At 43.9% G+C, this 27898-nt stretch overlaps 1 protein-coding gene across 5 annotated transcripts in view; it reads left to right on the top strand.

The window, feature by feature from the left end:
- LOC129706216 (contactin-1-like) overlaps window positions 1–27898 on the top strand; it is a 427793-nt gene that overhangs the window by 199613 nt on the left and 200282 nt on the right. For all 5 annotated transcript variants that reach the window (XM_055650289.1, XM_055650292.1, XM_055650287.1 and 2 more), the window contains 10 exons: window positions 611–706; window positions 3802–4008; window positions 4921–5020; window positions 7314–7495; window positions 10917–11050; window positions 11524–11653; window positions 12768–12918; window positions 15914–16041; window positions 17557–17732; window positions 23736–23856. In XM_055650289.1, coding sequence (XP_055506264.1) covers window positions 611–706; window positions 3802–4008; window positions 4921–5020; window positions 7314–7495; window positions 10917–11050; window positions 11524–11653; window positions 12768–12918; window positions 15914–16041; window positions 17557–17732; window positions 23736–23856 — 1425 coding nt within the window. The remainder of the gene's footprint in view (window positions 1–610; window positions 707–3801; window positions 4009–4920; window positions 5021–7313; window positions 7496–10916; window positions 11051–11523; window positions 11654–12767; window positions 12919–15913; window positions 16042–17556; window positions 17733–23735; window positions 23857–27898) is intronic.

Below are 27898 nucleotides of genomic sequence, written 5' to 3'. Positions count from 1 at the left end.
CTCTGCCATGACATTACTCTGTGAACCACGCTCCTTTCACTGGGTACCTCAGAACAACAAAGCAAACAGAATGAAGATGGGAAATAGAATTTGAATCTTGATCAGTTTTGTCAGAACTGGGAAGGAGTGAAATGTAGCGTGTTGAGCTGCACAAAAAGTTGAAAGCTCAACTTTTCTCAGCGTCAGTGCCGATAAATGTTCAAGACCTTGTCGTGCATGCATAAGGTTCAAGTTTAAAACTGCTTCCTGTAAAGTTTGACCACTTACCCCAGTCCCCAACTCATGCTAAAGGAAGTGGGTTCATCCTATTTAATCCACCTAGGCCCCTGTAATCTTTTCACCTCCATTGTGTCCCCTCAACCTCCTCTGTTCCAAAAAGACAACCCTATCCTTTTCTCATAGCTACAAATTTGTAAGCACCATAAAGTCATAGAGTGATACAGTGTGGAAACAGGCCCTTCGGCCCAACTCGCCCACACCGGCCAACAATGTCCCAGCTACACTAGTCCGACTTGCCTGCGTTTGTTTGGAAATGGGGGTTTTACTCTTTGAAATTCAATTGGCTATTGCTTTTGAATTAAAAGTCTTTTTTCTCATCTTTCTCCTGTAGATCTCGAGAGGTTCCCGACTGACGAGCGGCAAGCAGTGAAGGCGAGGGAAGGAGTTGGAGCAGTGCTTTTGTGTGCTGCCCCTCCACATTTTCCAGGTAATTCCACAAGGCTGTCATGCCATTCAGTGAAGCATTTTGCAAATCAATCTTTTGAAAAAATGTCTGCGTTATTTTGCTACTGGCATCCCACCTCTCTGTAACAACACCAACCAATTAACCATCCTATCCCATCCCAGTGGAGCTAGGATCCAGCCATTGTCTAGAGGATGCTGAACCTTCTGAGTTGATGAACTATTGGAGGTACATGTTAGAGTTGTGTAGTAAGCAGACTAATCCAGCCATTAGTAACGTGCAGTGAATGTTTGTACATTTTACACACCTAAAATATTAACAGAATGTAAACACACTTGCATTGGCTTATTGTCATTTCAGATATAGAGGATCACAAAATATTTTGAAAGATTTGGTTGGGAACTTGCAAAATGTTTATCTGGGGTGTACCACTATCCACACTTAGTGGCCATTTTGTCTGTTGTCTTAATGAAAATTGTGTTCCAAAACATAAACCAGTCTTCATGCTGATGAGAACTTCTCTCAGTGGGTGGTCTATTTGATCCACAGCAACTGTCTTTATTGCGAAGGAAGTAAAATCTATGGGGTACGATGTTTCGGTCAAAGTATTTTCCGGGAAATGAAATCTTCTATTGTTTGCGTGATGTTATCCATGTATCCTAATTTGCTTTGTGTCACGTTTAATGATTTGTTGACAGGTTTGGGTTAACATTCTGCCTCAACTGTGGGGAATTCAGAGGGTCTTAAGGTTAAGAATCTTGCTGATAGATGCAAAACAGATTTCTATAGAAATACAGAGAATCGCAGAAAAATTATAATGTAGAAGGAAGCCATTAAGGCACTGGTTTGAGTTTGTTCGTTTGTAATGCTATGCAGGCTGGCTTGTGGCAATTAACTACAGCACCTCATCTATCTTTCCATGGGATTATAAGAATTCTGTAAATCAGCTGGAATTTATACTTTGACCGTGAATTTTTTTTTGTTTACGCTGTCTAAAAGTAATTGTATTATTTTGGGGACTTATTTTGAGCATTTGAAATCTTGAATACAAGCTAGCTTCAGCAGTAATGACCATGAACTATGGGTCATTTTAAAACCTATCCGATCAAGTGTTTTAAGAGATCAATGCTCCTGAACTTGGATGGTTTCATATGTGACCATTGGAGTGGCCATTAAATGGTCTGGTAAACATCTCTAATAGGGGAATGATTATGGATGTGAATGAACTATATTAAAAAAAGGTATGAAGCATCCACACTGGGTAGCTATCACCTTGCTGCTTGTTATCTTTTGAATAGGATACAAAGCAGTGGATATTGTTAGCTCTGAAAGTTTTAACTTTGGGTAAGCTGGGGTTAAATTATTCAGAAAAAAGACTTAAATAGATTAAATAGAAGGAAACCAAGTTCTCCTAACAGAGGGATATAACTTCCTGAGGGCTTTTGCTCCGTGTTCTGTTTTCAGGTCAATTGTTTTGGCAAGGAATGCTTTGGCCCTGTGTTGATCTTTCACCATCTTGTGGCTGTTACCAGCCACTGCATGGAAATGACCAATGAACCTGTTAACCAAACATGCGGTTTTGCATTTCTTGCCATGTACACAAATTCAAGAATAATATTTAATCTGTTCAACAGCATCAATATTTTGTCAATTAAAATTAAAAAGAAAAACTGAGAACGCTGGAAATGTGAGACAAAATATAGAAATTAGGAACTGCATTTGCTGGTGCATACACAAAAGGACACAATGTGCTGGAGGAACTTAGCATCTCTGGAGAACATGGATAGGTCACATTTTGGGTTGAGACCCTTCAGACTGATTGTAGTGGGGGAGAAGAAAGCAGGAAAGGGGGTGAGGTAGGACAAAGCATGAAAGTAATAGGAGGATACGGGGGAAAGGGGGTTGGGTGGGTGTTGGCAGGCAGATGGTTGGAGCAAAAGCCAGAGATAAAATCAGACAGGATTGAAGATTGCAAATTGTGAAGCCAGAGGGAGGAAAGTAGTGGAGGTGAGGTGGGGGTGCGGATTGGAGTAATTGGTGGGAGTGCAGGTGGGGTACAGGGAAGAGGAGGGAAACGTTGAAGCAGAATCTAAAGCTTTCAGAATTGACAAAAGACCAGGATCAATTGTTGTTGATGTTCACACTTCAAAATTTGACGAATACTGAATACTGAAAGGCCTGGATAGAGTGAATGTGGAGAGATGTTTCCACATAGTTGTTTAGGAGTAGAGGCTATAGCAGAATAAAAAGATGTACCTTTACAAAAAGATGTAAAGGAGATGAGGAGAATTTTTTTTAGTCAGAGGGTGGTGAATCTGGAATCTGTGGAATTCATTGCCACTGAAGGCTGTGGTGTCCAAGTCTATGGATATTTTTAAGACGGACATTGAATGATTCTTGATTAGTATGGGTGTCGGGGGTTATGGGGTGAAGGCAGGAGAAATGGGTTGAGGGAAAGATAGATCATCCAGAAATCTTTTAGAATGGCGGAGTAAACTTGATGGGCCGAGTGGCCTAATTCTACTCCTACAATGTAAGAACATTAAAATTTCTGCAGAATGTGCAAGCGAATAGATCTAAGATGGCGTCCAACTGTGTGCTAGTCACAGAAGCAGACTTGCAATTACACATTACAATCGCTCCACGCTTTTAAATCTCCACTCCGAGAGCAACATTTCTTACTATAACTGTGCTCTACTTAAACACCTCTCAGATACCTTTGGACAATATTTCATCAGACTTTACTATTTTTATCTTGCACTAATCATTATCCCCTGTATCATGTGTGCATTGTGAATGGCTCGATTGTAATCAGGTATTGTCTTTCCACTGACTGGTTAGCATGCAACAAAAACCTTTCACTGTACCTCGGTACACGTGACAATAAACTAAACTAAAGAAAGCGGTGGAGGATGGTAGTGTACAAATTCAGCACACTTGAACCAGAACAGTCACCAGACTAGACTGATGGAGGATATGCCCTGTCATTTCCAGGGCATATAACGGGGTAATTACCAACAAGGCTTTCATATGCATCCGTCATCAATGGTGCATTGCTTCATATTGCATCCTTCTCTGAGCTCAGGGTTGATCGCAGGCTTTCTTTGGTTTCCCTACAGATGACTTGACGTATCGCTGGCTGCTGAACATATTCCCCACGTTCATCGAGTCCGACAAGCGGCGCTTCGTTTCCCAGAACACCGGCAATCTCTACATTGCGAAAGTGGAAGATACCGACCTGGCCAATTACTCCTGCATGGTCAGCAGCCCCTCCATCTCCAAGAGTGTTATCAGCAAGTACATCCCGCTCGTCCCTCAAAGAGGCGGTGAGGATTAATTATTGTATTTTGCAACTTTTCTTCAAATCTTTTAGAATGAACAGAACAAAATTTGTTTGCGGCAGAAATTTTAGGCTATAATTTGCCAGCGAGCAGAAACGACCACAGAGCCGTGAGGATACGATCTTTTAATTTTATTTTAAATTTCAAGAATTCAGTGTGAATTTCATGCGGTAACAGCACAAACCTCCTGCTGTGGTTTGGTCAAAATGTTCAAATACAGGGCAGGATAGATGCTGCAACCTCATTTTGAGCCTCTGATACCAAAGCATTTGAAGAGTGGACAGAAAATGATGGAAAATGCCTAGTGTGTCAGGTGGCATGTCTGGAGAATAGAATGGGGTTAATCGAATGGAGCACAGTAGCGCAGTTGGTAGAGCCGCTGCTCCACATCTGCAGAAATCCAAGTTCAATCTTGACCTTGGGTGCTGAATGTTTGGAGTTTGCAAATTCTTCTTGTGAGCTCGTGTGTTTCCTCTGGGTGCTCCGGTTTACTCCCACATCCCAAAGACGTGTGGGTTTGACATGGTGAACGCATTTAGTCATCCATTTCCGCCTGTCATCCGTTCTCCATCCGTTTTATTTTGTTTAGATTGCTATTAAATGATCGATGAAGTTTATTAAACTGGGCCCAAAAGTTTTCACACTTATGGACATTTGCCCCACTTTTCACATTGCACAAATAGCGCGAAAGCGCTAACCTGAAAATAGACACAAAAAGCTGGAGTAACTCAGCAGGACAGGCAGCATCTCTGGAGAGAAGGAATGGGTGACCAGTCTGAAGAAGGGTCTTGACCTGCTGAGTTACACCAGCTTTTTGGTCTATTTCTCAGTTTAAACCAGCATCTGCAGTTCCTTCCTACTCGTTTCTTGTGCTAACCTGTGTAGTTTAAATTTCAGGCGTGATAAAAAGATATCCTGCTGACATTCGGGTGAAGTTCACAGACACCCAAGTCTTGATGGGCCAGAACCTAACTCTTGAATGTTTTGCACTTGGCAAGTAAGTATGAAGATGAAGGTAGCTACTGTGTGAACAGTGGGGGAGGGGGGTCCATTCTTGTTATGTTCCTTCTTCCTACATGCAGATATTAATGAAACACAGTGCATACAAAGGAGGAGGAAGCCATTTAACCTCAGACTTGCTCTCCTGGCTAAATCCTGATCTCCTCACATTAGTTCCATATCCTGTGACATTCTTGCCTTGACACCCATCTCAGTCTGATATCCATTTACCCGAGTCTCTTGTCTTTGGAAGGACAAATTTGAGATTTCCTACTTTCTGCAGGAAAGTGCTTCCTGATTTGTTTTGTCAGTATCCTGGTGTATCCATTTATCCGACCGAGTCTCTTGTCTTTGGAAGGGAGAATTTAGGATTCAGTGGGAAAGTGCTTCCTGATTTATTTCGTCAGATCCTTGGCTGTAATCATAAGATTTTCACCTTTTACATAGAAAATGTAGAAACACAGGAAATAGGTACAGGAGGAGGCCATTCGGCCCTTCGAGCCGAATGTTTTAGATTTCTCACAGGAATAAAGTCTGCTCAACCTTTCCCTTTCTGATGAGAATTTCTTGCCCTGTGACATAAGTTCTCTTCCTCTCCTCATGGAACCTGCCTGACCCGCTGAGCGTTTCCAGCAGTCCGTGATTTTCTTGCTGGAGCGTTTTGTGCCGATTAGTGTACACCATATTGTGGGAAGCCTTGTGGGTTAAAATGCACTGGAGCAAAGCACAAAGGGATAAACTGCGCATTAGGTAAAGCACATTAGGTTAAACAACACTGTGGTCGGTAATCCATCCTGGGACAACCTATGCTTGGATAAAACGCTCCAGGGTTAACCATGTTGCGTCCTGCTGTCTCTACTAGTGTAAACCACACAAGGTGAACTGTATAATGTAAACTATGCTGGAAAAATTACACTGGGGTTGGCCACCCTATGTTATCTCATCTAGGTGTAAATTAAGCTGCAGAGTTGAATCACATTGGGGTGAAACTGCTGGAGTAAACTATGCCTGGGCACACGAGGCCAGGATAAACCATGCCAATGTCAAAAATGATGGGTGACTGGTTTAGTTTGGTTTAGAGATACGGTGTGGAAATAAGCTCTTCAGCCCACCGAGTCCACACCAGCAAATGATCACCTGCACACTAGTTCTATACTGCACACTGAGGACAATTTACAGAAGCCAATTAACCTGTGAAAAGGGGCAGAGTGTCATTCCTCTGGGTGACACTCAGAGCCATGCTGTAAATATCTTGCAACAGTTTTCTCAGAGGTTTCCCAGTCAACACATTTACCACAAGTGCTGTCATATTTTCACCTCAACGAAGAAGATGTTAAATTGGCAGATCTTCTGGGCCTGGTTTACCTCAGTAAATTGAAGAATGTCATCTATTTTCTCTTTGACCTGGATCCCTAACATGTACCTCCATCCACACATTGTTTTCAAGGCTTGGTTATTTACATGAATTGACTTTCAGTAACTCCCTCTCTCTTTTTCTCTCACCCTTCCTGTTCCCCTTCTCCCTTCCCGTCTTTGTGTTCACTCTCTCTTTCTCCTTGTAAACTTTTCTTCAAAACCTTTTATTTCTGTCAAATCACTACCTCTCCTCTATTGTTCTCCCTCTTTTTTCATACCCCCTTGCCCTTGTTGTCTCATTTTTTCTCCCCCTTTCTCTAACTTTCTCTATGTACACACTCTTCCCCCTTTTCCCTCCTCTTTTTCCTTTCTGTCTCCCCTTTTTATCTCACTCTTTTTCCTCTCTTTCTCTCATCCTTACCCTATCCCTCTTTCCTATCCTTCTTCCTCTCTCTTCCTCTTCCTTGTTATCTCATTCATTCCTTCTTTCCCTTTACCGTTGTTATCTCACTCTCTTTCCCTCTGCCCCCCTCGCTCTTTCCTCCCTCTGTTCCACTCCATGTTATCTTTCTTTCCCTTCCTCGTCTGTCTCTTTCCCCCTCTCCCCCTGCCTCTCCTTCTTTCTTCCTTTCTTCTTGTCTCATTCATTTATGTCCCTCTCCTGCTGTTGTCTCACTCTTTTTACCTCTGTCCCTCTCTCTCTTACTCTCTCCTTCCCCTCCCTCTCCCTTTGTTATCTTACTCATTCTTTCTTTCCCTCTTCCCTTGACTCATTCACTCTCTTTCACTCACTCACTCACTTCCTCTTTTTGTTGTCTCATTCATTCTTTCTTTTCCTCATTCTTTCCCTCTCTCTCTCTCCTATCATTCTCTCCCCCCCCCCCCCCACCCCCCCCCCCCCCTCTTTTTTCACCGTTCTTCCTCTCTTCCTTCAGCCCAATTCCTAAAATCCAGTGGCGGAAGGTGGGGGGCAGCCTGCCCAGCAGCGCTGAGCAGTCCAACTTATACTCGGTCCTGAGGCTGTCAAACATTCAGCCTGAGGACGAGGGGGCCTACGAGTGCGAAGCCAGCAACTCCAAAGGAATTGACAAGGTCGAAGGCTGGCTGACTGTGCACGGTAAGAGAACTCATGCACCAACCTTCACTACTGAGTCAGGGAGTTTGCTTTCCCAGCCGGCTCTGCTCCAGTCCCTTGAGATCACTGGCCAACCTTTAGCAAGACGGAGACTGAGTGCCAAACTGTGTGGACAGAACGTCAGGCCTCGGAGAGGGTGCAGAAGAGATTTGCATGATTAATTCAAGGAAGAGATTTGCAGTATTAGTTCTGGGAAGAGATTTGTAGTATTAGCTCTGAGAAGAGAAGGTTTAGAACCTGGAGAAGCTGGAGTTCATTGAGGTTTGATTACACAGGGTTTGGGGATTCACATAAGTGTCAATCTCTTCCACTGGCAGGTGAGTTAGGACACTTATAGGGGACACAGATTTAGCTTTATTGAGAAAAGGATGAGGGTGAGCTTTTTATGCAACAGGCTAGTCCCAAATAGTTGTTGGATGCAGATACTATAACAACTCACTAAGAAAAGAAGAGTTGAGTGGAGATGTACTTAAAACAGGGAGGAAATGGAGAGCTTTGGGATAAGTGCAGTGAAGTGGGACTTATTGGGTTATTCGTTCAAGGAGCTTACTGCTCTTGCATCTGTATAATTCGAAGATTTGATCTGACTGTTATCTGGCTGTGAGGGGAAATACAGCTACCGATAATAAGAGCGAGGATTCACGATTAGTGTAGCTGCACCTCGCGGCCCTTCTAATGACCACCTCTAATTATCACTTCAGCCTGTTAGGATGCAGTCATGTGCATCAGATCTGTGCAATGCAGTTCAGTAATGATTCCACAGCTCACACTCCATTGCATTTCTGAATTCTGAAATCCTTCTGAGAGTTGTCCTGCCTTATATTATAAAGAAATGCCTGGGTCAGTGTTTTGGTTGTTCAAGCATCACTGGGCAGCAGGCAGGCAGACAGACTTCTCACTTCAGTTTGTCTACTGATGGACCAGTTTGGCCAGATTCAGAGACAGTTTCTTCCCAGCTGTTAGCAGGTAACCGAACCATTCTTTCACCAACTAGAGAGCGGACTTTAGACTTGCAGAGAAACAGCACAGAAACAGGCCCTCAAGCCCACCGAGTCCACAGCGACCAGTACACAAGCATCATCCAACACACTAGGGACAATTTACAATTATAAAGCGAAATTAAACTGCAAACCTGTACGTCATTGAAGGAAACCAGAGCATCTGGAGAAAACCCATGCGGTCACAGATAATATCTACAAGGCCCTGCAAGGAAAAAAGCAAAGCTTGACCTACTCTTAGGGAATTGGGCAGGGCAAGTGTCTAAAGTGTCAGCAGGTGAGCCTTTTGGGACCAGTGACCACAGTTCTATATGGTGTTCAATACTCATGGATAAGGACAGGGCTGCTCCACAATTTAAAGTTCTAAATTGAGACGTGGCCAATTGTACTGGTATTAGAGGATATCTTGCAGGAGTTGTTTGTAGTAATTTGCTTGAGGGCAAAAAACATCTGGGAAGTGAGATATTTAAAAAAATGAGATAATGACAATTCAAAATATGCATTTTCATGTTGCAGTGAAGGGCAAGGAAAGTAGGAGTAAAGAACTCTGGATGATGAGATAAATTGAGGCTGTGGTCAGGAATAAGAGGGCATGTTTCAGGTACAGGCAGATTGGATCAGGTATAACCCCGGAGAAGTTTCAGGAACTGAGGCGCATACTTAAGGAGGAAACCAAGGTAGATAAGATGGTTATCAAGTTTTACAACAGGATTTCGATCAGCTGGGAACTAGAGGGCACGTTTACAGTGAGAGGGGGAAAATGTTACAGAAATCTGAGAGGCAACTTTTCACATGGAGGGTGGTCGATAAATAGAATGAGCTGCCAAAGAAATTGATTGAGGAACATACAATAACAACATTGAAAAGACATTTGGACAGGTACCTGAATAGGAAACATTAGAGGGATATTGACCTAACACGGAAAAATGCGACTAAATTAGTAGGGGCATCTTTGGGAGGCATGGATGTGTTGGGCTGAAGGGCCTGTTTCAGTCCTGTAATGGGGTGATTAGAACTGCTCTCAATCTATTATAGATTGGTGACTCCAGTGCATTTGAAGGTTTGGGATGGACGTGGCTGCAGGGGGGACTAATTATTGTCTTTCTTTCTGCAATTTTTCTCTTTTCTTTCGTGCCCACATTGAAAAAAATAAATTTCTTCTGATTTTTTTTCACACCAGAGCAGTAGGTGTTTTATTATTCCTCCTGTTGATTTTCATTTTCATCCCAGTTGGATGTCTTCTAGTCGGCTGGAGCAGATATGCTTTCTTTCAAAAAAGCAAACCACATCCTTCCAAGTCTTAATGAATAAATCTAGATGGAACAGAAAGCCACAGCAATTTATTTTAAAGTACTTGGTGGTCGAGATGGCTTGGATAAGTCTTCAGAAAGAAATGCTTGTACTTTAATGACTGGTTTAATTTGGTATTAAAGTCTAGGTGACCGCAATTATTTTTCTATAGGTCTGACACTGCAGAATTATGAAGATGTATTTGAGATTATTTCTCAAATTGGGCTCATTCTCGCTGCCAGTTGCATTCAGCAGATATGTTGGAGCCACTGCCCGTGTTAAGGGGCTGTCCCACTGTGGCGACATAATCCGCGAGTTAAAAAGAGTGTCTTTGACTTTCAAGCTCGAAGGCACTCGCCTGGAAAACCTCGAGCTGGATCTACCGACAGCGATGAAACTGCGAGCTGGATTGACCGACCACACACACAAACACACACCCACACAAACACACACACACACACACACACACACACACACACACACACACACACACACACACACACACACACACACACACACACACACACACACACACACACACACACACACACACACACACACACACACACACACACACACACACACACACACACACACACACACACACACACACACACACACACACACACACACACACACACACACACACACACACACACACACACACACACACACACACACACACACACACACGTACATGTCTAAACTCGCAGATTAGGTCGCCGCAGTGGGACAGCCCCTTGACGTGGCCTTGTCCATCTTTATTTTTATCGACTCTTTTGGAAGGTAGTTGTGTGAGGATAACTGATAACTGAATCATCCTACTGCAACCAGAGAGCAGTCCTGAACTACTATCTACCTCATTGGTGACCGTCAGACTCTCCTTGATTGGACTTTGCTGGCTTTACCTTGCACTAAATGTTATTCCCTATACACTGTAAATGGCTCGGTTGTAATCATGTATTGTCTTTCCGCAGACAGGATAGCACGCAACAAAAGCTTTTCACTGTACATCGGTACACATGACAATATACTAAACTGTAACTGTAAACTGTATAAAAAATATCAATCTTACTGGACCGTCATTTTACCCTGAGGCTTTTCTGTCTTTGCAGCCCATCCGCACTGGATCCGTCCGCTCAATGACACCATCGAAGATGTTGAGGGTACCCTGATCTGGCCCTGTGAAGCCAGAGGAAAGCCCCAACCCACCTACAGATGGTTCCGAAACGGAGTGGTCATATTTGGGGTAGGGACCTGCACTACTGTGGGTGTTGACTGTTCACTTCCTGTCAATACATGCCCGCTCACACACACAGCATAAAGACATGCATGTATCTTTGAATCCCTTGGATATTTTGTGTCTATATGCTTCTGTATGCTAATGTATGTTTCACTATCTACATTGTTTAGTCTGAAGAGCATCCCAGGCCTTTGGTTAACAATTTTGTGTTTATTTTAACGCAGATATAAATGCCTGCCTCTTTCTTTCTCCGGGTCTTTGGTCTGAAGGTGACTTCCTTCCATGTGTTGCTGTGAATCATGTAAAGTTCTGCAAAAATTCTAAACAACATTTTTTGACAATCATTTGTTTCTACAACCAACGTGATAAGTTAAGATGTGGAATGATGACAGGATGATAAAGCGGGATATAAAGGCCGGCAATGAGCGTTTGAGCTGAGACATACCTCTTAAATAATCCTGCGTTTTGTCTGTGCCCAGGGCCGATTCCGAGTAAACAGAGGGGAGCTACGGATTAACCGACTGACCCTGGATGACTCTGGAATGTATCAGTGTGTGGTGGAGAACAAGCACGGATCCCTGTACTCCAATGCTGAACTCAAGGTTTTGGGTTGGTATTCTGCACAAAGTACAGCACCAAGTTTCGTAGAAATCATTAGTTCCAAATTCTGCTCAGCCTTTGAAATCACTTCATGGGTCTCAGCTGGAATACCTTTCTGCCCCTGTCCCACTTAGGAAACCTGAACGGAAACCTCTGGAGACTTTGCGCCCCACCCAAGGTTTCCGTGCAGTTCCCAAATGTTGCAGGTGGTTGCTGGAGGTTGCAGGTAGTGGAAGTAGGTAGGGAGACTGACAAAAACCTCCGGGAACCACACAGAAACCTTGGGTGGGGCGCAAAGTCTCCAGCGGTTTCCGTTTAGGTTTCCTAAGTGGGACTGTGGCATACCCTGACCAGCTTTGGGTCCTTGCAGAGATTGCTGAGAAGATTGTTGGGGAATTGTACCAGGGATGTGGAGTTAAGGAGGGTGTGTTTAAATGACAATTGATTTTGAAAGAGTGATTAAAGTGAAGCCATGCTGCTGGGGAATGTTGCTAACCAAATGTCATAAGAGTTAAGATAATTCACAACAAAAACACAACAGGGGGAATGTAGGACGTTATGAAGCTTTGTACTGTCTAAAAGTATAGTCGAGGCAGATTCAGCAATAAATGTCAGAGGATAGTGTATCTATAGTTTCCAACACATTGGGCTGAGCAGGAGTGAGAGAGTAGTTGGGGCATTTTTGTAAGATCGAGAGGTGGTACAGCCACTTGGGCTCTCAGCAGTATGATTCTGCTTAAAGCGATTGAGTTTTATTTAAATATGACCATGCCATGCATAATAAGATTTTTACAGAACTAAATGCAATAGAGAAATGTAATTGTAGTAATTGTACTCAGGTACATATGATAATAATGTATGAATGCAGATCATGCATGGTGTGATAGAATGTGTGAGGTTGTGGGGCTAGATGGTCTTTTCCTTATTCCTAATGGTTAATTCAGAGTGACACGGTTCCACTCTGACTTTTCTGGTTGTCTTCCTTTCCTTCATTGTCTGTGGATGTTGGGTGGGAGATTGTGGCAGGGGGTGGGGGGGTGCGGGGAAGGGAAAAGTTGGAGGAAGAGATTTGAGACGATGCAATGGTTTTGGTCTCGGAAACGTATTCCTTGCTTTCCTTTAGCTTTGGCACCTGACTTCAGGCTGAACCCAGTGAAGAAAAAGCTTCTGGGAGCCAGAGGAGGCAAAGCTGTCATTGAGTGCAAACCAAAGGCTGCACCAAAACCAACATTCATTTGGAGCAAAGGCACGGAACTCCTCCGGAACAACTCAAGGTTAGTAAAATGGACCTGTCTCCATGTTCATTTGAAGTCAAGTGAAACATACCATCGACCATCTCGTCAAGGGCGGCACAGTGGTGCAGCAGTAAAGTTGCTGCCTTACAGCACTAGTGTCCCGGGTTCAATCCTGATCAAGGGTGCTGTCAGTACAGTTTGTACATTCTCTCCATGACCGGGTGGGTTTTCTCGGTGCTCCGATTTTCTCCCACACTCCAAAGACATGCGGCTTTGTAGGTTAATTTGACTTCGGTAAAAATTGTAAATTGTACCGTGTGAAGGATAGGATAGTGCTAGTGTATGAGAATCGCTGCTTGGCACGGTCTCAATGGGCTGAAGGGCCTGCTTCCCCACTGTATCTCAAATTAATTAGACAGTAAACTGTGCTAAACTATTCTGATACTGTAGGTGCATTTCAGCCAATGGCTCTTTGGAATTGGAATTGAGTTTTAGGAACATACAGTTGTTAAGATGGTGTTGGAGGTCAAAACTCATCCAAGAAAGAGCAAATCAAGCTGTGTCAGAAAGATTGGAGATATTTATTTCTGGAACAGAAGAGGCTGAATAGAGACTTAATTGAGGTGTCTGTAATTACAGTATGTGGCCTGGACAGAGTACATAGGATACCTATCTCCTTTAGCAGGGGGCTCATAATCCAGGGGTTATAGGTTTAAAATAAGATTAAATTTGGTAGGAGTACAGTGGAGATGAAATGTTATTTTTCCACCCAGAGGTTGGTGAGGTCCAAGAATATGTCACCCTATAGGGGCGTTAACCCCCATTACAAATTGACAGTTCCTGAGTAAGTACTAGAAATGGTGTGACCTGCCAGCCCATTACATGCTGGAAGGTGGGATTACATTACAGGAGTGAGTACTTTAGTTTTAGTTTAGAGATAGAGCGCGGAAACAGGCCCTTCGCCCACCGAGTCCCTGCCGACCAATGATCCCCACACATTAACACTGTCCTACACATACTAAGGGATAATTTACAATTATACCAAGTCAATTAACCTACAAACCTGTACGTTTTTGGAGTGTGGGAGGAAACTGAAGAATTCGGAGAAAACATTTGCAGGTCCCGGGGAGAACGTACAAACTCCATTGAGACAGCACCCGTAGTCAGGATCAAAACGGATTCTGGCGCTGTAAGGCATCAACTCTACCCCTACGCCACTGTGCCGCCATCATGTAGGCAGCAATGGTGCAGACAAAATGGCCACCTGTGTTGACTTTTGATAATCTGACTGAGTTACAGCAGGGGTGAAGAAAACCTGTGGTGAAGAGATAAACCTCCTGTTACTCAGTGAGAAACCAGCTTGCTCTCCTGGGTGCTGAGCGGTTAGAATTGGCTGCTTTTTATTTTTCCACATCCAGGGAACTGGGGTTTTGACAATGCCTGAGCCTAATGGGCCTGTCCCAATTAGGGCACTTTTTAGGCGAGTGCAGGAGACTCTGCGCTCGCCACATGGTCGGCACATGTTCGCTGGTGGTCTCTGGTGAGTCTCCTTCATGGTTGCGAGGACTTCCCGCATTCTGGGGACTAGTCGCGGCCTCAGTATGGTCACCGCAAATTTTTCAATGTTGAGAAATTTTCTGCGACCAAAAATTGGTTGCCATGGAGATAATCGATGATCCTGTAGTCGTAGGTGCAGTTGTAGTGGGATCGCCATGTAGTTATGGGTAGTCGAGGTAGTCGTTAGTTAAGGTAGTTTTAGTTAATCGCCTTTGCTGACCGGTCATTTTCATTGGGCTCATTGGGGGAGAAAAACGTAAGCAGGAGTTTTCAGAAACAAGGATAACCGACCGGTAATGTTAAATGTCCGCCGAACTTCACAGCTGTGTATCTCTGGCTTATTAAAAGTTGTCTGGCTTCTTAATAGTTGTCTCCACTCCTTCTCCCCCCCCCCCCCCCCCCCCCCCTCTTTTAATGGACTTACCGTACACTCTGCTAGCCGTCTTTAACCTTCCTGTTCATCGCGGTGTGTGCCTGTATCACTTTGGCTTTGCACTATGTGAATTTCAGACAGCACTCCCCCCGCTTGCCCTGGCCCCCGTCGTTGCGATGTGTTTGTGCGCGTGTCTGTGCTCCACTCTGACATTTGCCGTTCCAGTTCCCGTTTTTTCAGGCGACTGCCGGCAACTTGACAGTCCATTGAAAAATCGCCTAAGTGGGACAGGCCCATTAGGGTGATGCTCCAGTCATCTGCATGACAATGGATGCTTTTGGTGTTAGCAACCTTACCCCCTCATGATGTGTTGCACTTTTTTTCCTTGTGGTTGGAAAAGCTATTTCTTTTATAGAATTGAAGTCGTATAGGGTCACATTAATGATATTTTAAAAAAACGGACATTCCGATTTGACACCACCAAACCACGGCAAATGCAGTGCTGTCGGATCATTGTCTATTTGAAAGACTTCAACCAAAGGGTTACCACAGCCTTTGCACCCACTGGCAAGGACATTGTCAGTGGCTGTGGGATCATCACAGCAATGCCAGTTCCTCTGGAGAGTTGGGCTTGTCACTTTACCATTTGACACGTGCAAAAAAAAGTGCTGGACATCACAACACACTTGGCAATGAAAAACAAAATGGCTCTGAATCACACTCCTCGTATTCAAGCAAAGATAGACACAAAAAGCTGAAGTAACTCAGTGGGTCAGACAGTATCTCTGGAGAAAAGAAATAGGTGACGTTTCGGGTCGAGACCCTTCTTCAGACTCATATTCAGGCTTTAACTTAGCTGTGCAGATGTATAGCTTTCTCTACCCATTTAGTACGTGATTTACTCACCCACGGCACCCTCCCCTTTGAAACTGTCACCTCCTTTCTGTGCAAATATAAAAGATTCTACTTATGGAAAGCCACTACCTAACTTCATGCCCTACTGGGTTTGTTAAAAGGAATTTAAATGAAAAGATCTGCTTTGCAGATGTTTGCTTAATGTAAGATTTCTCTGCCCTTTACCTTACATTCTTTACCCCACCGCAGGATATCCATTTGGCACAATGGCACTCTGGTTATTCAAGACTTGTCCAGGGTCGACGAGGGAAGCTATACCTGCTTTGCGGAGAACAACAGAGGAAAGGCCAACAGCACGGGCACTCTCTCAATCACAGGTAGGACACCACCGATTTACCGCACGGCTCTTTAGACTCTCTGCTCAATGTTTCAGAACTCTTTTTAAAATCTTTCCCTGAAAATCCATTGTTCCCATGTGAAATGATTTGCAAAATAGCACAACGCCATTGACAAGGTCTGCTGGAACTAATCAGGGAAAGATTATATCAAAGGTACACAAAAAAGATGGAGAAACTCAGCGGGTGCAGCAGCATCTATGGAGCGAAGAAAATAGGCAACGTTTCGGGCCGAAACCCTTCTTCAGAGTTTCTCCAGCTTTTTTGTGTACCTTCGATTTTCCAGCATCTGCAGTTCCTTCTTAAACAAAAAAGATTATATCAAGGTTGGTTCATGAGAGATTGTGCCAAGTTGCTGCTCTCTGTCGCTCCCAACACGGAATCGAACTGAAAGACAAATATCTTGAAACGCAAGGGAACTGGATTCCTAATGCCCCTGTCCCACTTAGGAAACCTGAATGGAAACCTCTGGAGACCTTGCGCCCCACCCAAGGTTTCCGTGAGGTTCCCGGAGGTTTTTGTCACTCTCCCTAATGGTCGAAAGTGGTTTCCGCGTAGTCGAGCTTCTATATTCCGGCAATTATTTAAAAAATTCAAAACCTGCCTCGACTAAAAATAGGTTGCCGTTTTAACAATCAGTAATTCTTTAGTCGAAGCTGGTTGCGATGCTAGTTGAAGGTGGTTACCGGAGGTTACAGGTAGTGGAAGGTAAGACCTTTTTTTCACTCAGTTTTATTCCACCAGGGAGGTCTTGATGTGTAGACTTGATGGGTCGAATGGCCTAATTCGGCTCCTATCACTTATGAACTTATGATCTATTACTTACAGTAATCCTGAACAGAATTATTCTTTCGGCAGAGCTGTTGCCTCACAGCACCAGAGACCCGGGTTTGATTCTGACCCCGGTTGCTGTCTGTTTGGAGTTTGCATGTTCTCCCTGTGACTGCATGGGATTCCTCCAGGTGCTCTGGTTTCCTCCCACATCCTAAAGACATGCGGGTTCCCAGGTTAATTAGTGTCGGTAAATTGTCCCTAGAGTGCGGGGAGCGGATGCGAAAGTGAGATAACATAGAACTAGTGTGAAAGGGCGACCATTGGTCTTGGCCTGGTCTTGGGCCTGTTCCAATGCCGTATCTTTCAATGATTATTTTGTTTAGTTTAGAGATACAGCGTGAAAACAGGTCCTTTGGCCCATCAACCAGCCATCCCCGCACACTAACACTATCCTGCATACTAGGGACAATTTACATTTATACCAAGCCAATTAACCTACAAACCTGTACGTTTTTGAAGTGTGGGAGGAAAGCCAGAGAAAACCCAAGCAGGTCACGGGGAGAATGTACAAACACACAGACAGCACCTGTAGTCGGGATCGAACCCGGGTCTCTGGTGCTGTAAAGCAGCAACTTTACTGCTGCGCCACCATGCTGCCCCATTTGACCATGGCTTTTGTACTCAAAATGTAAACCCTGCTGTTTTATTTCTGTTTCTCTACAGAGCCCACCAAAATGACCCTAGAACCATCGAACATCGACATCACCATGGGGGAGAACGGCACCATGGAGTGCCAGGCGGTGTATGACCCCACTCTCGATCTCACTTTCATCTGGTCAACAAATGGCTACCCGATCGACTTTGACAAAGAGAGAGACTACATGGAATACAGAATACTGGTGAGCAGCATTGATGATAACTAATGTAATGCTTGTGGCTCCATGTTCACCACCATTTTCTCAGCAACTGGTGGTCCGGTACCGCCTTTAATCCAGACAAAATTACAAGAGCGCACTTCAAATTCTCCCCAAGAATGTGGTGCCTAGGCTGGGTGAGGTGGCCAATCTCGACTTCATCAGGACTTCAGCAGCCGATCGGCGGGTCGAATTTGCTGTCTGTGGCTGGGGCTCTAGATCTCCTGCCTGCCCAAAGCCGACAGATCTATTCCAATAGCTAACTTCCGCACTGATCGACTGGTTGAATTTGCCTCCTATGGCTGGGATTCTGGCCTGGCTGGAGCCGGCAAATCCGTTCCCACAGCCGACTTTGCTGGCCGGTATCTCAGCCCCAGGAGGCCGTAACCTCTGTTGGTCCGGTAAAATTGATTATACAGCAAGGCTCTGGAACCAAGGATGCTGGAAAATCAGTGGTGGACCTCTATTGTGGACCTGACTTTGCAGTTTGGCAACAATTGAAGGATGAATGAATCTCTTTCAATATTCCTGGAGCATGGCCAGCTGATGTTTGAGCACTTGTTCAAAGTGTCGAGCTCTCAACTCGTCTCACTCGATGAGGATAGTAGAATTGAACAGAATCTTTTCCCTTTAGCTTCTCCAATGTTGCTCATATTTTCTTAGGCTGTGGGAGGGGAGGATATTCGGTCAATCAAGTCTATGACAACGGTTTGAGCCCCACCACCTATCACATTCATGCCCTAATATCCTGTCCTTTCTCCCACGTTCCCACCTCCCCACTCCTGACTCTCTGACCTTGCAGCATGTGCTCAGGGCGAGTTACAGCGGCCATTGGGAGGAATCTGTAGACCCTGGCACAGAGAACATGCAAATGCCACCCAGGCAGAGCTGGAAGTCAGGAGACCTGTGTCTCTGGGATTCCGAGGCAGCACCTCTCTCAGCTGCACCACTGTGCTGCAATTATTTTTGTGGTATTTAACTGCTATATCTCTTCTTAGTGTGTTTATTTAGCTTTGTTTGAACCTGCTGTCAGTCTGGATATGTGGATATCTGCAGCTGTTGTAATGTGTATAATCTGAGTGCTTTATTGGCAAGGATCATACTTTTAAACCTATGCCTGAATTCTGAGTCTATGAATAGGTCAAAAAGCAAACTGCTGGAGGACAAAACAAACTGCAGATGCTGGAATCGTGAGTAAAACACAAATGCTCGAGGACCTCAGCAAGTCTGGCAACATGTGTAGAAGGAATCGGTAGGCAACGTTTTAGGTCGGGACCCTTCAGATGCTGAGTTATTCCAGCACTTTGGTTTGCTCAAACTCCTGGAGGAAATCTATGCTCTTCTCGTTTAGTTTAGTTTATTGTCGCATGTCCTGAGGTACTCTGAAAATCTCTGAGTGGTGTTGGATTCCTCCCAGACATATGGTCTTAATCTTTGCTATTGAACGATGAATTCAGTTGAACGAGGATATGAACCTCTCCCCATACAGGGCAAAGGTGACCAAAATGCTCTCTCAGAAACAAATTTTGATCAGAATCAGTTGTAGTATATTGCGTTGCCAGCAGAGGGCAACTGAACATCACTTTTTAGAACTGTGCCACATTGTTGTTAAAGGACTCGCAGCTCTGCTCCCTTTGCCTAACCTTGCCCTACCGCTATGTCGAATGTTCGGAATGGACTCTTGATTCTCTTGACAATCCATCAAAATCATGCCAACAAGAGACTGCAGAAGCTGGAACCTTGAGCAACAACAAAGTGCTGGAGGAACCCAATGGGTCAGGCAGCATCTGTGGAGGGAAATAGATGATATTTTGTGTTAGACCCTTCTTCAGACTGCCACCCATCAGGCTCCCATCGACACCCGTCCCAATTTGACTTGCGCCCCCCAGCACCCCACTCCAATTCCCCATCGCACACTCACACTAACTGTTCTATAATTTTTAATTGAAAAATAAAGCACAGAAACGCATTAAAATTATTCGCCCCCTCTGCAGGGTTGCAGTTTGGACATGATGATACTCTATGTCTACAGGCATCAGATACCCACCACAATCCACTGCTAATCCAGCCAGGTATTGCTGTAGGTTTGTGGACCTTGTATTCCCAGGCAGAAGCTTTGCGCGCAGGGAGCTTAGGTTTCACTCACCCCCCCCCCCCCCCCCCCCCCCCCCCAGTGTGTGTTCACTGCTGTTTGAGCAGCTATGGTTTGGTAGCTTCACCCTCACCGACCAGCGAAATACCTGCGTTTTCTTTTCTTCACTCATTCACGGGCTGCTGATGTTGTGAATGACCAGGGTGGTACTGTGGTGCGGTTGGGAGACCTGCTGGCTTAGACGTCCAGCAACCCGGGTTCAAACATGACTGTCAGTGCGAGAGACAATAGACAATAGGTGCAGGAGTGGGCCATTCGGCCCTTCGAGCCAGCACCGCCATTCAATGTGATCATGGCTGAGCATCCCCAATCAGTACCTCGTTCCTGCCTTCTCCCCATAACCCCTGACTCCGCTATTTTTAAGAGCCCTATCTTGAAAGCATCCAGAGAACCTGCCTCCACTGCCCTCTGAGAGTGGCATAGAGAATTAAAATGTTAGGTAATGGGATTATCTGGGTTTTAATAGTAGGTGGTTGGCACACTGCCATTTATGATCCATCTTCCCAATGTATTGGTTGGACAGAGAACTTTTCCCAGGAGCTGGTGAGTGGGAAGGAGATAATGTTGGAGGGGTTCGACTCCTCAAAATGAAAGACACAAAATTCAGGAGTAACTCAGGCACAGGCAGCATCTCTGGAGAGAAGGAATGGGTGACGTTTTCGGGTCGGGACCCTTCTTCAGACCTGATAACTCGGCTGCACACTGGTGATCGTGAGAACTAGCAGTTCCAGCCTGCTGTAAATCTTGCACCATAACAGTTTGCTGCCAAATGCATTTTATTTTCCTTTTTTTAACCTCACTGGCAGCTATGAGATGGAAAACCATTGTCAATTGCCAATCAGACTGTCAAAATCTCCCTCTAACCCTGGCATTGACTCACTGACATTTTGACTGTGGATTAGAATTCTCTCGAGTGAGCCAGAATTTCTTAACACTAACAGGAGTTAGAGAAGCCTGACGTTTTGATAAATGACAAAAATGTCCTGACTGTTTGCCAGAAACTCCTGACGTCTTGACAGAATCTTGAATTCCCTTCCCCATGAATCCCTGTGATATTTCACAGTTGTCTGGAACACTGATGCTTTTTTCCACCGTTGTTGATGAAATCTCCCTCATGCATTGTTGGGATCGGGATGTTTTGCAAAGGGGTCAAATTCCCCAACACTGATCAGAATTCCCAGAGACTTTAATTGCTGGACGGAAATTCCTGGACATTTTGAAACAAGCACGACTTCTGATGGGCAAACACTTTGCTGAATTGAAACTGGGCTGAAGGTGCATGTGTGTGACCTGTTTCTGAACGGACTAAACCTCAGTGCAGGGTGGAAGTAAATGGCGCCGAGTTTTTTAGGGTCAGAGAAAGAGGGTTTGCTCATCTCAACTGGAAATTAATTTTTGTTGACGCTGATGGAATTATTTTTCCGACGCATTCTTTCCCTCACCCAGTTGACTTGTCGACACCAAGAAGGCAGTTTGTGTTGCTGCCTTATAATGCCAGAGACCCGGGTTCGATCCTGACTACAGGTGCTGTCTGCAGGGAGTTTGTACGTTCTCCCTATAACCGTGTGGGTTTTCTCCGGGTCTCCTCCCACATTTCAAAGGCTTGTAGGTTTGTACGTTAATTGACTTATGCAAAATTGTCCGTAGTGTGTTGGATAGAACTAGTGTACAGGTGACCATTGGTTAATAAGGTTAAAAAGAAAGTCAAAGAAACACACAGAACTGCAGATGTTGGAATCTTGAGCAAAGCACAAAGTGCTGGAGGAACTGAACAGATCAGGCAGTATCTGTATAGGAAATGGACATACAATATTTTGTGTCAGGACCCTTCTTCAGACTGATTGTAGTAAGAGGGATAAAACTGGTTAAGAGGTGGCGGCTGGATAAAGCCAGGTAAGTGATAGGTGTATATATAGGTAAGTGGGGGGGGGGGGGGGGGGGGGGGGGGGGGGGGGGGGATGGCAGCTGGATGGAGTAAGTGACAAAACTTGAGATGCAGAGGAGACAAAAGTGTCAGATAAGGAGAGAAGTGGAGTGAAATGTAAAGACTCCCTCTGGCAATGGAGTGAGGCCACACACACTCTGGATGAACAGCACCTCATATTCTGCATGGTACAAGTAAATACAGCCGCATTTTGAGAGCCAGAGAGATTTAGTTTAAATAATTTATTATTGTCATGTGTACCGAGACAGTGAAAAGCTTTTGTTTGTGTGCTATCCATTCAAAAAGACCATACATGAATACAATCAAGCTATATTCTACATTCTGTGTCTTCCCCTTTGCACTATAGTATTTGATTGACCAGCATACAAAAAACAAAGCTTTTCACTGTAACTCAGTGCACATGACAATAATAAACCTAAACCTGAACCCTTCTCTCTCTTCCAGTCTGTCAGCAGACAGAATAATGAGAGGTTTATACTGCTGGCTGCCTGGACAAGTTGAGCAGCACAAGAGCAGGAGACTAGGTAAAGTAGGAACTTCAGATTATTGCTGCATCTTTCCAGAATTGCAACATGACAGTCCTTACCTGTCAACTATTAGATTGCTGTCACTTTTGTTTTCCTCCCTCCCCGTTATTCAGTGCATTGCTGTGTATTTGGCTTATAAAGGGCCTCTTTCATCAGATGCAGCTTGCCAAGATCTATCCTGCGTTGATTGATAACCAACCATAATATAATTATAGGATTGTTGAACCGCTCTAGTCCAAAGTACTTGGAAACAGAGTGGGTTATTGTGATCCATCAGTGCACGGAATTGCATGCGGAATTTATGAGCATCAAACTAGAATTAGAGTTAATGTGTGCATTCATTCAGTGCTCAGCTCAATGTTTTATTCCTTTAACCTATGTTCCTTATCTCCTTAAGTAATACATTGTTTCAAAAAAGCAACTAACCATGTGAATGTCTTTGGAATAAGTTCCTTTTGTTTAGCTGGCATGGAACAGAAATTGAATGTATTTCATGAAAATTAAAAAAAAACTGCAGATGCTCAGCGGTCAGTCAGTGTTTCAGGTAGAAGTCCCTTCAACAGAAGTGGGAATGGGAGAAACAGGTTAGTGTTCAAGTTGAGGAGAAAGTGGGACAGGGATAGATAGGACATGGGGAATATCTCTGATAGGGGGAGGTTAGGGCTGTCAGGAGGGTAGGTTGCAAAGTCATCAGGTTAATGGGAACTAAGAAATCTGCAAACTTTACATTCCATTGTTTGTATTTCTCAGTTTTTAACTGCCACATTTAATAGCGTATCTTCAAGTTTTCTTCCTCTAACGGCCCATGTTCCTCTGTTTTCTAATGGATTGTGTGGCCCCTACTGCTACTCTACTGGAACTTCAGAGTGGGCTATATCAGATATCGCATTTGCCCTCTTTATCCATCTTCATAGACTAAAACCAAACTGTTTTCTCTCTTCAGTCTGAAGAAGGGTCTCGACCCGAAAGGTCACCCATTCCTTCTCTCCAGAGATGCTGCCTGTCCCGCTTAGTTACTCTAGCATTTTGTGTCTACCTTCGATTGACACCAGCATCTGCAGTTCTTTCCATGAAAACACATGTTTTCTCTCTTTACCAGTTTTAACAAAGGGTATTCAACCAGAATCATCAACTCTGCTCTCAGATGCTGCCTGACGTTGGGTATTTCCAGCATGGTTTGTTTCTATTTGAGTACATTTCTGTTGACTTGCTGTTTTTATCCCTGAAATACCAATTTCAACCAACTTTCTACTTCACCTGCCCTATAGCATGGGGTGCAAGGGTAGAAGTATAATGAATCTCATCAGGAAGCGAGAGGACAGATGTCAAGAGGAACTGAACCATTCTTTTTCTCACGTTCACAGGAAGGAGGTGGTGGAGAACTATTCTTCAAGAATGCACAGCTGAGGCACACTGGGAGGTACACCTGCATGGCACAGACCAACGTCGACAGCACCTCAGCCTCAGCGGACCTGATCGTCAGAGGTAGGAACATATTTTGGATTTTCAGCATCTGCAGTTTTTTTTGATTTTTCACTACTGTTAATGGATTTCACTTTATTCACAATTCCACTTAACTTTTAACACATTTCTAGCTTTATTAAAAAAATGTAAGACAACCGATTGAAGATTTCTCTGCTAATCAGTGGTGAGGGACAATGTTTTGCAGCAAAATACATGGGACCATTGTGAGGATCTCAAGACAATCAGAGGCTTTGTCCATGATCCCCATCACCTCTTCACTATCCCAAATCCTCTAGAGGAATTCCGAGTGGCTGAGTATTGCCAAAAGCCTAGGCACACAAGCACAACTTCCTTGCCCTGATTTTGAGTGGAAAATATTATTTTAAACAAATGATTGTTGACAAGACCTTTGGAGGAGTTTAACTGAATAACCCTGTGAGAAATCATTGGCTATATAGGAGGTTCACTTGGTGTTACAAATATTTCTTGCATTATTTTGCAAGAAAGGCAAAGGACAATTTGCTTATCTATTGGATAAACAATGGAAACTTTAGAAAATCTATTTGTCTTTTATTTGTGTTCGGCCTCGTGTTTTATATATCTGGATTACGGGTATCCTGTCGATTTGACTACCAATGACAATAGAATGTTAGCTGTCAACATCTCTTTTCTTCAAAGTAGGTCTAGCAGTACGACCTCTCTCATGAACAGTCAGGTAGGTTGAGTCCAATATGTGACAGTGAGAATCAGGACAGTCCTTGGAAAAGAACAGGTTCCTGAATACCCATGAAACAGTGGAGTTTTATTCAAACTGCTCCATTGATCTCAGTGTCCAACAATGGAGGTCATAATTACCCCAATGCTAAAGAAAACATATTTCAACTGTTGATCCAACTTGCTCTTCAGAAGAATCTCTTGGTTGGTAAAGTAACTGTTTCTGGTATTCACAGAGCCTTTGTTGTTGCTCCAGTGACCTTCATGGAGTTGCATTATTTGTGGTATAACTGTCCCCAAACTCTCCCCCTCCACCCCCCTCCACCACTCAACAAACTGTACTCTTGCAGAGACCACGAAGAGAGGCCAGTTGCACATCCAGCTTTGTATTCATTTGTGTCTCATCCCAATCCGACCAGAACCTTCATTGGTATAAGGGGGAAAGCTCAAAAGACTGACAATGGTAAAAAATCTCATGAAATAATGGATGGGACCAGTGCAATTGTAAGCAACTGTTCGATTTATCATCCCTGTTACTCAGTAGCTCTGAATCTCTGATTCTTTCCTCTTGTTGTGCTCTTGTATTTTATTGGATGTGATTCTCAGGCTTTGTGAAAAACCATATTTTTAACCATAGGATGGGGAGGAATTTCTTCAGTCAGAGGATGATGAATCTGTGGAATTCATTGCCACAGAAGGTTGTGGAGGCCAAGTCAGTGGATATTTTTAAGGCAGAGATAGATAGATTCTTGATTGGTACGGGTGTCAGGAGTGCAGAGAAGGCAGGAGAGTGAGGGTGAGAGAGAAAGATAGATCAGCCATGATTGAATGGTGGAGTAGACTTGATGGGCCGAATGGCCTAACTCTGTTCCTATCACGTGAACATATTGACCTTGCATCAAACACAAATAAATATATTTTTTAATCTGTTGTTTTTTTCTCAAAAAAGCATATGGGTCCATGCATAGTTTCAGCCAAACGGAGACCCTTCATTGAGGAAAGGTTACAGCTGAGGCCAGTCAGGAGTGCGACATGAAGTCTTGTAGCCTCCAGAGATTGGGAGGTATCAGAGTGCGCTCATCTGAGTACATGATATAGTGTCCATAAATATATGTGGGGCTGCGCAGCGGAAGAGCTGCTGCCTCACAGCACCAGATACCTGAGTTCGACACTGATCACGGGTGCTGTCCATACGGAGTTTGTACGTTCTCCCCGTGACCTGCTTGAGTTTTCTCCGGGTATTCCGGTTTCCTCCCACACTCCAAAGACGTACAGGTTTGTTGGTTAATTGTCTTCAGAAAAATTGTAAATTGTCCCTAGTGTGTGTACGATAGTGTTAATGTGTGGAGATCACTGATCGGCACGGACTTGGTGGTCCGAAGAGCCTGTTGCTGCGCTGTATAACTAAACTAAACTATATAATGTCATAAATTAGATGGTTAAGATTAAGTAGGGCCTTATAATGTTACGATTGCAAGAAGTTTGCTGTAAATTTAAAGAATACTTCAACAGAGTTGGTAACCCACCAACCTATTTTTGCGTGCCTCTTTTAAACATCATTAACTTCAGACTTTGAGGCGAGAAAAAGTTGCCATTGTGAGGAGCAGAGGTCAGAGGTCCCTGTAGATCCCTCTGATCCTGGCTGCTTTAGTTGCAGGTCTTGCCATGTCAAAGTAACCACTTGCATAGAAACAGCCACGAATGTACGATCATTTCCTTCTGTAATCTCCGACCCTGCAGAAAGGAAAGCTCAGTTTCCCCTGCTCCTGTTTTAATGATTTACCACTAATAACAGGGGTTTTCAGCCGAAAATAAAGTAGGCTTCTGTGCAATTAAATGACCACTAAACAGGAAATTTATTGCAGCTAAAATTGAACATTCCACGCCAAAAAGATTTCAGAAACATTCTGATTAAGGGGTGATGCACTGAAAGGATGTAAAACAAATGAGAAGATATCGATTTGATTTACTTTTCTGTTGAAAGCCGGCACCATACATCATGCAGAATATAGACACAAAATGCTGGAGTAACTCAGCGGGTCAGGCAGCATCTCTGAAGAAATGGAAATTGGTGACGTTTGGATCAAGACCCTTCTACAACTCCAATCTGAAGAAGGGTCTCGACCCGAAACATCACTTATTGCTTTTATCCAGAGGTGGTGTCTGACGCTAAGTTACTCCAACATTTTGTATCTATCTTCGGTGTAAACCAGTATCTGCCGTTCCTTCCTATAGCATACATCAGGCACTTGGGTAGTTTATCAAATTGGTATGGATGTGGAGAGGAGAGATTTTGGGTACAGATGTGAACTACTTAAATTTCACTTCAATGAAATATGTTTCATTTTGCTGCATCAAAATAGCAAACATATATATTTTGTTACTTTATGTAAAGTCTCCATGAGGTCATCTCTCAAGCACGGTGCAATTGGCTGAGTCCATTGACACAAAAGTGCAGTTAGAGAGAGTGAAGGGCCAGTCAATCCTCCTGCAAACTCTGATGGAAGCTTGGCGATGGGTGAATGCAAAATTAACCACTCCCAAGTAGTTCAGTGTACAGAATATCCACCTGCTACAGAAGAAAAGTTAAGAGGCATGAGAGGGATCATGTGGCACAAAGCTCAAATTTTATACCTAATAGGGAAATGAAGATGAAAAGTGGGGAAAACTTATTTCCTGGTAAATAACTGATTAGACAAGAACATAAGTTCATGAACTAAGAGATGACTATGATTATTGCAGTTATTCTTCCAACAGCTAGCCCTCTCATTTCGCCATATATCACTACAAAAGCAAGAAAATACAAGAGTCCAAATCAAAACTTTATAGACTCGTTCATCTTTAATTTGACATTTTGGCATTGGCTCCACAGCAACTACAAACCTAGCAGTTAATTATAATGAAGTCTACCTGGAAAAGCATCACAGTAGGTTATCAAACAGAAACACGAATAAGTCCTAGGAAGAAGCAGCCACAAAGATGGCTGGAGAGATAGGTTTGAAGGAGAAGTGAGAGGTGGAGAGGTTTAGAGAAAAAATTCAGTCCTGGTAGGAGTTTGGTGGAGTATCGAAAACCACGGATGTATAGTAGCTAGAATTGGAGGAGTTAGAGGCAACAAAAGGTTGCAGAGGTAGAGGGGAGAGACAACGGAAGAACTTGAAAAAGCAGGTGGCACAACAGTAGTTGCTGCCTTACAGCGCCAGAGACCAAGGTCGATCCTAACTACCTCTACTGTCTTTATGGAGTTTGTATGCTGTCCCTGTGACCTGTTTTCTCCAGGAGCTCCGGTTTCCTCCCACATTCCAAAGACGTACAGATTTGTAGGTTAATTGGCTTGGTATAATTGTAA

The sequence above is a fragment of the Leucoraja erinacea genome, chromosome 19 (genome assembly GCF_028641065.1).
Source record: "Leucoraja erinacea ecotype New England chromosome 19, Leri_hhj_1, whole genome shotgun sequence".
In the NCBI taxonomy this organism is placed as follows: Eukaryota; Metazoa; Chordata; class Chondrichthyes; order Rajiformes; family Rajidae; genus Leucoraja; species Leucoraja erinaceus.
Note: the sequence above shows the minus strand (reverse complement) of the source record. Positions and strands in the feature narration are given on the sequence as shown.